The 10,794-nt window shown below is 48.1% G+C and overlaps 1 protein-coding gene across 1 annotated transcript; it reads left to right on the plus strand.

Moving 5' to 3' along the window:
• The first annotated feature begins 4,249 nt into the window (after window positions 1-4,249).
• Window positions 4,250-9,699, plus strand: SNAI1 (snail family transcriptional repressor 1). Its single transcript, XM_054979135.1, has 3 exons — window positions 4,250-4,419; window positions 5,043-5,561; window positions 8,231-9,699. Exons 1-3 carry the CDS (start codon window positions 4,341-4,343, stop codon window positions 8,410-8,412), a joined length of 780 nt encoding a protein of 259 aa, XP_054835110.1. The 5' UTR covers window positions 4,250-4,340; the 3' UTR covers window positions 8,413-9,699.
• Window positions 9,700-10,794: the final 1,095 nt, after the last annotated feature.

Raw genomic sequence — 10,794 nt, forward strand, 5'->3', positions numbered from 1 at the left:
ACCACTAAATAGTGCTTACCAACAGGTTTTATTCAGAATGAGCAAAACAATACCTCTCCCCCCCCTCCATGTTACTTTTGGCCTGCCAAGTTAACATAGCCTTTCCCTACTCTAGGCCTCGACAGTTGTTGAAGCATTTCAGATCAACAGAGTTTAGCCTTTCAGTCAATAGTGATTTAATTTTATGGCCACCGGTCATTGTCCGCCCAGCATAAACCTCCTTTAACTACACCTAATTGTATTCATTTCTGGGACACTTTAACACAATAGGGAGTGACTCTCATGACATTGTCTTATCCCCCCTTTGAGTCTATTTGAAAGGCACCCAAAGCACCTTTCAATGAATTCAAGGGATGTTTTCCCCTTTCAAAGGCAACGCTGCTTTAAAAGGTGTTTACTTTGGTAGGAGCTCTCTAGGCCAGGTTGCTGCAAGTCCACGATTGTAGCAATCCGATTCATCAAGGATACAGTTGAACGTTGTAAATACCTTTAAAAATATTGTCAGCCATGGTCCTCATTGTTTTAAAGATGCTTCGCTTTCATTTGATTCCAGCAGGATTTTGTCTGTTAGTTGTAGCTAAAAACAAGCACCCATGTTGTATTTTTAAAAATGACTACACTTTTTAATTATTTCATTGCATTTCTGTCATTTATATCCTGTTTTTCTTCCCAATGGAGACCGAAAGTGGCTTACATTGGTCTCCTCTCCATTTATCCTCACAACAACTCTGTGGGGTAGGTTAGGCTTTTATGGCAGCGTGGGGATTCAAACCGGGGTCTCCCAGATACTACTCCAACCCGTACAACACACTGGTTCTATTAATTTAATCAACCAAATATTTGGGTCCAGTTTTAAGGAGGGGGGGAAATTTATAAAATTTGGCTACAAGTTAAGGGCATGCATTTATTTCTCATCAGATGTCAGATAGTATGAGAACAAAATCAAAAAGAGTCCAGTAGCACAAACTAGTTCAAGAGATGGCTTTTAAAAATTAAGCTGTAAGCTATCTTACTCTTAAAAGATTTCTTTGATGAGGGTTTCGTAACATGCAGATATTTAAATTTACTAAATCATGCACAATCATTTCAAGGAATGAATAAATGTCGGCTTCTTTAAGTAGCTGTTTGTCCTAAATGCTGTGGTTTTTGAATGTTTGACATCTTCCTTTCCAGGAAAAAACAAAACAAATCCAGGAGAATCATTCAGAGTCTTCCAGCCTGCTAAAAGAAGAAATGACACCTTAAAAGCATATAGAAGTTTTAATCTTTAAAAGTTAAAAAGTTTAATAGCATAAATAAATGACTGAATACAATTTCTGAGTCCAGTTGGACCTCAGAGACCAACTAGCTCTAAAGTGCAACTGGACTCGAATCTTGCTCTTCTACTGCAGACCAACAGGGCTACCCACCTGAAACTAAATAGAATTTAAACTATATTAGGTAAATTTATTCCGAGTCCTAATACAGACGTATTTCTTCTTAATATAGAAACATCCTTACAGCACAATCCTAAGCATGCTTCCCTGGGAGTAAGTCGCATTAGGATCAGAGTAGGCCTCTTTAGAATTGCTCTCTAATGGTGTCTCACGAAAGATCATATCCTACCATAAATTTTGTTACTCTTATAGGTGCTGCTGGACTCTTGCTCTTTTCTACTGGTGAAATCCTAAACAGAGTTACTCCAGTCTAATCCCATTGATTAGACTGATTTCAATGGGATTAGACGGGAGTAACTCTGTTTAGAATTTCACTGTCTGTCCATTGGCTTTAATGGATTTAGCAGGGTGTAACTTTCCTTACCAGGGTGCTACAGGTCAGTTTCTCTTTCAAAGCGAAAAGTGAGGGACATTTTCAAACATCTGATCTGTCGGTTGTTGTGCGTTTTCCGGGCCATGGTCTTGGCATTGTAGTTCCTGACGTTTCGCCAGCAGCTGTGGCTGGCATCTTCAGAGGTGTAGCACCAAAAGATAGAGATCTCTCTGTGTCACAGTGTCTCAGTGATACTGAGAGATCTCTATCTTTTGGTGCTACACCTCTGAAGATGCCAGCCACAGCTGCTGGCGAAACGTCAGGAACTACAATGCCAAGCCCACGGCAATACAGCCCGGAAAACCCACAACAACCATCGTTCTCCGGCCGTGAAAGCCTTCGACAATACATCTGATCTGTCGTTTTCGTTTCAACGAGGGCATATTCTCCTGCTAAAATCCTCGGGATATAAAACGGCAGAATTCTTTTCGCTAGCATCTAGTGCCTTTTAGATCATGCATACTGAACTCTGTGGGAAAATGTCCTACACGAACCCTGAAGAGGGCGCTGCTGTCCAGACATAGAGGGAGAGATGCAACAGACCCTTCTCCGTGGCACCAGGGCTGGTGTATCATTTTATCACACTAAATATCGAATCGCTCGATATGCAGTTTCTTTTGCTAGCAATACGTCCCTCGCGAACTGAATTCCCTGCTATTGTTCTGATCCAAGAACACCAGCCTGAAATTTTTTACCAGGCAACTGTGAAATATTTTGCACAACGAAGAGGGACGTTTTGGGGTTTTTTTGAACATGTAAGCGGGGTGTTGTGTGCGAACTTTTCTCCGTATCCACCGTCGGCCCCTACCGGCATGTTAAGCCATGCCCGCCAGCTTATGCAGTGCAATGATCTATGGTGCAACTCTACCCCTTGAAGTAATGGCTTCCATGGGTTTATACCGTGCGTGCTGCCACCATTTTTAATTGATGTGTGGGTTTTTTAAAAACAGATCGGTGTGTGTGAGAAAGCCTCCCTCTCCCACAAGCCTTTCTTGTGGCACTCCGAGGTGGCGTTCCCACGGAAAGTAGCCAGGGGGATGATGACGCGTCACGGCCGCCGGCTTTGCAGGGCAGGCGCTGGAGGCCCAGTCCACGTGGCCCCCAGGCGCTCCAGAGACTCCATCGAGGCTGGCGCGGAGGCGCAAAGCCAGACGCTGCGCTGCGGGAACAGTCGCTGGGCTCGAGGGAAGAGCGCGGAAAGCAGGCCGTTCTTGAGCGGCTCTGCCCGCAAGGGAGATCCGCGGACGGGCGTCTGGAGGGAGCCTCCCTTTTCGTTTTAGCCCCACAAGTTATCATATTTGTCGTGAAGCGCTGACATGGCAGAGCCAGCAGCTTTGGTTTGGATAAGAACATGAGTGCTTTCTGACTCACGGCCCGCGCATCTGCAGCGTGTCCAAAATCTTTCCTGGAACCTGCAGAGAATTCCCTGTACTGGGTGGGATCTTTCTTTCTTTCTTTGCCCCACTCCACTCATCGACTATACTGATTTCAAAAGAGCGCAAACTGCCAACGAATGCTGTGGCGGTGCTAAAAGGAGAGGAAGAGGACAGACGCTGTACTACAAAGCTGCCAACTTGTCCCGCTTCTTAGGGCACGGGGTCCAGTTAGCTATTAGTCCAAAGCAAAATGTCAAAACAAAGTCTGCTAAAGAGACTTTTTATTAAATCTTACGGAAACGACACAAAACAAGGCGGCAAGCTTTCGACTTCCGCAGAACTCTTCGTCGAAGCAGTATTGACCTCCCCTTGGCATTCTTTTTTCTTTAAGTTGCTACTGGACCCGAATCTTGTTCTTCTGCTACAGACCAACACGGCTACCCGCCTGAAACTATCCTATACAGAGTTACTCCAGTCTAACTTCATTGAATCCAACGGGCTTAAACTGAAATAACTCTGCATAGGATTGCACTACAAATCCCCCCCCCCTTTGAAACCGCTTGAGGAAAGTGGTGGAAAACTCCTGAGCCCGCACCCCGCTCTGATTGGTGTTGAGTCTTCTGGACACATTGGCTATATATAACTTTTTAAAACACGTCGTTTAGCTCGGAGAGATCTCAGTTCAATCAGCCGGGCTTGGCGCCGAACAAGCGGGGCCTGCCTGGGCCCACCGCCCAAGCCCTCCGCTGCGCGGGCGTTTGCCTCCCGCCGAGCTGGGGAGATTCCCGCCCCGCCGCGGGCGCTGCTGTCCGCGATCCAGGCCAAGGGTTACGCGGCGCAGGCGCCTCTCCGCCGCCCCCGGCCCGAGCGCCCGGCGGCTGGGCTGGTCGGCGGCTTTCGCTGGCCGAGCACCTGCTGGCGGGGGAGCCGGACGGCCGGAGCCCTCCCCGCCGCGGCCATTGGCTGCCCAGTGACACGGGGGGCGTGGCGGCCTCGCCCCTGCCGCCCGGCCCATATGAGCGCTGGGGCCGGCGCCCGGGACGCTTAGAGCGCGGCTGGCGGCGGCAGCAGCGAGAGTCGCTCCGCGGAGGGCAGGGACGCGCTCGCCTTCGCCTGGCTCGCAGCCGCGCCCCCGGCGCCAGACCCGCCCGCGAGATGCCGCGCTCGTTCCTCGTCAAGAAACATTTCTCGGCCAGCAAGAAGCCCAACTACAGCGAGCTGGAGAGCCAGACGGGTACGCGGCGATCGGGGAGGGCAGGGGCGGCGCGGCGCGGCCGGGGCGCCCACGTGGAGGCGCGGAGGGGGGCGACGGGAACGCGTTCAGTTGCAATTCTGGGAGCGCTCCAGCACCAACCGGGAGGTTGGCAAGCCTGCGTCCGGGGCTGTGTGCGGAGATGCGCCACTGGGAGGGGGGCAGGTCACGGGCTGCTTAGTATCCGGAGTCGAAGCTCCAGGTTGGAGTTTGCTTGCCTAGAAATCGGATCAGTCTCTCCTTCTTGTCTCTAGTTCCAGCTGTTAAGAAAGGGGTTGCAGGCAGCCAGAGAAAAGGCTGCACTGTTGGTTTCGCGATAACACCCTGCTTTTCTCCCCAGTGGAAGCACATGGTCACTGAAACGGTTTTATTTCAGTGGCCTGTCTCTCCACCTTTCTCCCCCATTGGGGCCACTAGAGTAATACAGCCCCTGTACTTGGGTATGATGTGTTCTGGTAATATTCCTGGCATCAGAGTGGGTTCTGGCGATGACTCCTGGTGCAAAACTAAAGTCCTTGACTTGGCCTGGGTTTAGGATCTGGCATGTTTCTGGACTGCTTCCAAGTTTTGTGAACTCATGCTTTTCACCCTTTGCTTTTTCACAGTGATCGTCTCCCCATTTTTGTATGAGAAGTACTCCCTGTCGGTCCCCCAGCCAGATATTCTGAGTACCGGCCCTTACTACCCTCCGCTTGTATGGGACACAGGGCTGCTCTCCAACTTCTTCACTTCGGAGCAGGAGTACCCGAAAGCCTCTGCTTCCCCCCCCAGCCCTGACTCCAAACCTCTGGACCTGACCTCCCTGTCCAGTGAAGAAGAGGACGGCAAGACCACGTCTGACCCACCCAGCCCGGCCTCATCTGCCACTGAAGCTGAGAAGTTCCATTGTAGCCAGTGCAGCAAGTCCTACTCGACCTTTGCGGGCCTTTCTAAGCACAGACAGTTGCACTGCGACTCCCAGACCAGGAAATCTTTCAGCTGCAAATACTGTGAGAAGGAGTACGTGAGTCTCGGCGCACTGAAGATGCACATCCGAAGCCATACCCTGCCCTGCGTGTGTAAAATCTGCGGCAAAGCTTTCTCCAGGCCTTGGCTCCTGCAGGGCCACATCAGAACGCACACGGGTAAAGCTGATTCTACTGTTTGTCTCTGGTGGTTCTTATCTCCTCTTTCCCCAACCCCCCACCTGATGCAAGTCAACACTGCATGCGGCTTATCGGGGGAAGATAAGGATTTCTCAAAGCGTTTCTAAACACAAAAAAAAACTTTACTGACATCTTTGAGCCAGGCTCATGAATTGCTGACAACTCACCCCAACTTGATTCCCCCTTTGCAAACGATGCGTAAGGAAGCATGTGCAAAGCCTAGGCCCTCTGTGCATGTGTCACTGGGCAGAGCAAGTGTGCATAGCACACTGTTTATGTGGTTACCCAAATCATGCCCCTTTTTGCAGCCCTTCAGTGGCGCTGCTTGTTGGTTAGTGGTGGCCCAGTGAAATGTGCATTGGGAGCAGGGCCTGTGGCCGGGTGATCACATAACCACGTCTCCAGCCCCTCAAACCTAGCCCTGAGCCTAGTCAGCTGAGCAGGAACTCCTATGAATCAGCCTTGACTCACAGGGGCACCAAGCGGTGATTAAAGGGCTTTGCTCCAGCTGCAGGCGCGCACTGTGTCACCGAGGTGGGTCAGGCATGCTCGAGCTCTTGTCTAGTTCTGCCCCCCCTCCATACTGTGTTTAAAAGCTAGATGACGCTTTCCATGAAGCTCGTCCTTTCTCCTCCATGTCTGTATTTCTTTTCGAGCTTCTAATTTATAACATTCTTTGGCTGCTGTTGGGACAGTCCCTGCTGCTTTGTTCCAACACAGCCCTGGCTTCCAGGCTTCTGAAACACTCCCTCTGACATCTGAAGCCTTCCTTTAAAGTCTCGTGTGCTGAGATGCATCCGTCCAGATCTGACGGGTTTGCATTGTGTGCCGAATGGGAGCACACGGAGTAGGCGGGAAGGGTCGAGGGAGGGAGGGGGGAAGAGTGGCGGAGCTGCTGCGTCAGCAGAAGCAGGTGCTTTAATGTAGCACTGCTGCTCCTCCTCGGGTGCACCTGTTACTGTAACGCCCCGGGCACCAGACTCCACAGCTGCCGGCTTGCTGGCGTTTTTTTAGCTTTTAATCCCAAGGAGTATCACATTTACAATGCATCTCCAAGCTGCCTTTTGTGCCGGTTGCTGGGGATGGTTTAATTGTTACGTGGTACTGATTTCACACCCTCTTAAAAGGGCTAAAGATGATGCCTGGAGGAAGCTGTCTCTCCCCCTCCTCAAAGACTTAATTTGGCTTTCCCAAATGCAGCAAGGCCTGTTTGTGGCTTCCAAAGAACTTCTTGGAGGGGGAATTCATCTCTCCGAGCCTTTTCAGCAGGCGGGAGTTCATGGGGGAGGAGGAGGAGATCTCGGCAAAGGACAGAGCTGTACTTGGTCCTGGGAGTCTTCCAGGAGTACACCAACCCCTGAAGCAATGAAGACTTCACTTCTTGCACAGTCTGGACTGCAGTTAGCTCCCAGACAAAATAACAGGCATTTCGTCGCTGGGAGGATTTAATTGTATTGTCCGGATTGTTGCACAACAGTAGCTGAAAATTCTTCCCTGGGCTCCTTTGCTTGATCTATAGTTGAGTTAAGACAGCCCAGGCAGATAGTTTAAATCTTGTCATTTGTGCTTTTATGTAATTACATAGTTTATACCCTGCTATTCTCCTTGGCTGAGTTCTTTACAACATCTCACCCCTCCAGCATATTTTCCCCTCACAATGACAACAACCCTGTGAGGTAGATTAAGCTGAGGGAGAGTGACTTGGCCCAAGGCCACCCAAGTGGGGGGGTTGAACCCGAGTCCAGTGAAGGCCAGGGCCATCTTCTAGAACTGTTACAGTAAGATCAGTGAGTGCAATCTAGTTATTGTATTGACTTCATTTTTCTTCCCAGTGTGGATGAATAGCAGCGTACATCATTCTCTGCTCCTCTATTTTATCCTCACAACAACCCTGTGAGGAAGGTTGTGCTCAGAGCACTTTTTAAGTGCTGCTGAATTCAGTGGGGGTGTGTCTTCCTTCCCGCTCCCATTGAAATCAGTGAGGCTAAAAATTGCTTAACAACCACAGGCTCCCCCACCCCACCCTCCAGGCTTGCTTCTGAGTGGACAGAAGTTACAATGCTAATGATCTTAAATCCATATTACAAAATAATACCTGGTATTTATCATTGTTTACAGTCTCTTGACATTTTTACAAAAGACTTGTAAAACAGACTATCCTTCCCCCCCACCACTTTTCCATATTGTTGATAAGGGGCTGAGAAAGTGGCTGGCCTAAAGTCACAAGTTGATGGTGGAGGTAGGATTTGGCCCAGGGATTTCGCAGTTCATTCTTACAATGTAATCCTAAATAGACTTCAGTGGAAGGAATGTAACTCTGCTTAGGGTAAGCCACCGTGCTACACCAGTTTGCAAGGAGAGACTTTCTCCATTTCAGTGAATTGATTTCCAAGAAATGATGTTTGGAGTTGGTGTAAATCTGCCAAAGTTGGTTATAGATACATTGGATTCTCTGTGCCATCCATGTGCGTATAGTTGAATATATAACATTGCCAAGTGGAAGTTGCCCAGGCAAGATGTAAAGTGTTTCCAGGTAACCATCTTCTATGTGCTTTTCAGGAAATTGCTTCCCAGCATTTTAACTGAATGCCTGGACCACCCTTTTTTAGCGCTTGTGCCTGACCTTTTCTCCTCTTCTGTTTCCATAGGTGAGAAACCTTTCTCCTGCACGCACTGCAACAGAGCTTTTGCCGACCGGTCGAACCTCCGCGCTCACCTGCAGACCCATTCCGATGTGAAGAAGTACCAGTGCAAAACCTGTTCCCGGACTTTCTCCCGCATGTCACTGCTCCACAAACATGAAGAAACGGGCTGCACTGGAACCCGCTGAGAACTCGCCAACGGCTGTGGATTCCTCCCTGCTCATACATGTATTGTAACTAGTTTCTGTAGAACGTAGTTTTCTGTTGAGCTGCCAGGGCAGTGTTATCAAACTGTCATTTCCAGCTGCTGCCAGTCTTAAAGCGACACCTACACCCCTTCCTTCTCTTTCTCTGTGTCCTCAAGACAGTTTTTTTTAAAAACCCTTTTCCTGGACAATTCTTGCCTCAGGCAGAGTCAGGGTGACACAGTAGCTGCCGCCGAAATGAGAACATGTCATGCATATGAATTTCTGATTGAACTCTCTCATCCTGTCAGCTGCAATTTAAAAAAAATCTCACTGTTGGATCCAAGGGTCCATCTAGTCCAGCATTCTATCTTCAAAAGGCGGCCAAGCATATGCAAAACCTGTAAGTGATGATCATCTGTATTTCTTCCCAGCGCCTGGTACCTCAGGGTATACTGCCCCTCGAAGTGGAGGTTCCACTCGGCTGTCAGTGCCAAACAGCCCTTGGGCATCCGATCCTCTCTGCAGTACCAAACCTGCCTTTAAAAAGCCATTGAAGCTAACAGCCGTCGCTGTTTCTATGTTCTTCATTTACAAGTGTAGGAATGGCTTTATATGCTCGGTACCTGCCAGGATTGAGCCTCACATCTAGCTGTCCTGAAATAACACAGTATTTTTCTATTTGGGGTGGGTGGTGGGTGGGGAGTAACAGATTGACCCTGAACTGATGTGCCTCTAAGGACAAAAGCAAAGTATTAAAACAAAAAAACCCCAACCTTGGTTCTTCCCTCCCCTTCCCAGCATTGTATATACACCGCCTATAGAAGGTGTAACTATGCAGTAATACAGTATTGCATTAGCTCTGAGGCAGCTGCTTCTTCGGCCAACACAATGACGATTTGCAATGCCTCCCAAGATTAACAATGTCTATAGAAGGCATCGGGGTAGCCGTTTCAAACAAGCCTCCTGTTTACAGAGCCGCTATGCACTCAAGCACCTGTTAATATGACTTCTTTTAACAACTGCTTTCTTTCTCCCCCCAAGAGAACTGTGACTAATAGCAGGCACTTGTCAAGCGATATAATAGCAGTCTGTGTTGAGAGGGCTGCTCCATTGACAGGTGTGTGCCAAAAGAGCTATTTATGGCGATTGACAGGTGCCTCCTGAATGCATCTTTCTTTTGTACATTGTTTCCACATCAAAAACAACAAAAAAGGGTATGTTTACATTTCAAAGGTACACTGGTATTTATATATTTTTGTGCCACGATTTTATACGGATTAAGAAACATTTTTTTATATATATAATTATATACGATTTATTGATATTCAATAAAGTGGTTAATTTATAATCTAGTCCTTTGTGCTGTTATTGCTTGCCATTCTGACTACAGACATGCCTTTAAAAAATTGTTCCTAATCTACGTAAACTTAACTGTCACAAGTCCCATTGAACCCAACGGAGCAAGTTAGTTGTGACTGACTTCTTCCTTTTCTCTTTGGCACATGCAGCACAAACCAATGCTCAGAAGTGAATTCCACAAGTTTCAGTGGGACATATTAGTTGATTAGTGTGTGTGAGATTTTGTAGCCTTTGTGATTAGCTTTAAGAGCTACAATTCACTGGGAAACTTTCTCACCTTGGGATGGATAACTGAGCTGTTCTGCGGCTCTCATTCGTTTCAATAAGGCTTGCAGAGGGGAATGTGTAGGCAGAATTGTTTGGCTAATGCTTGGAACACTTTGTGGTCTTGTAAAATGCAAAGATGCCTTTAAAGAAACCGATGTTTTGCAGTTACAGTTGCTGGAGCTGTTCAATGGCACCTGTAATGAAGTCCTCTGGAGGGAACAGTTGCACGAAGAAAAGGGAAGCCCTTTTCTCGGCTGATTTTGATCTCTTTGGAGACTTGTGCTAGCATAGGAAGGTATTTTCTGTCATGCCTTTCCCAAGTTAACTGGGACTTGGAAGAGTTCATGCTTGGCCCTTACGTCAAGTCCAGTAAGTAGGGCTGCTCTACCATTGAAGATGTCAGTTGAAGAAAAAGGTAGTTTCAATTAACTGGGTAGCATATTTCGAAAAATATCAACACATCTGTGGGTGTCTCTTACTGTAGCAGAGATATTATTCATTGTTCTGCCTGAACTACTGTTGCTGATTGACCTAAGAGTAAAGTGAACTGCCCTTTAACAGAGGCCTCATGTGTGCTGCATTATGCGATGATTTGGGAAAGCTTCCACCTGCTGCTGGAAATGTCCTAAGTGGCCAATTTAACTTTACCTGGTGTGGCTATGGCCTGTCACCTTGATCTGAGGGCATGTGCACAAATTTCAAGCTTGGCCCACTTTGTGGCTGTCCTTTCCCCCCCATTGGAGCTGGGCTTTGTAG

Source organism: Eublepharis macularius, chromosome 5, assembly GCF_028583425.1.
Source record: "Eublepharis macularius isolate TG4126 chromosome 5, MPM_Emac_v1.0, whole genome shotgun sequence".
Classification (NCBI taxonomy): domain Eukaryota; kingdom Metazoa; phylum Chordata; class Lepidosauria; order Squamata; family Eublepharidae; genus Eublepharis; species Eublepharis macularius.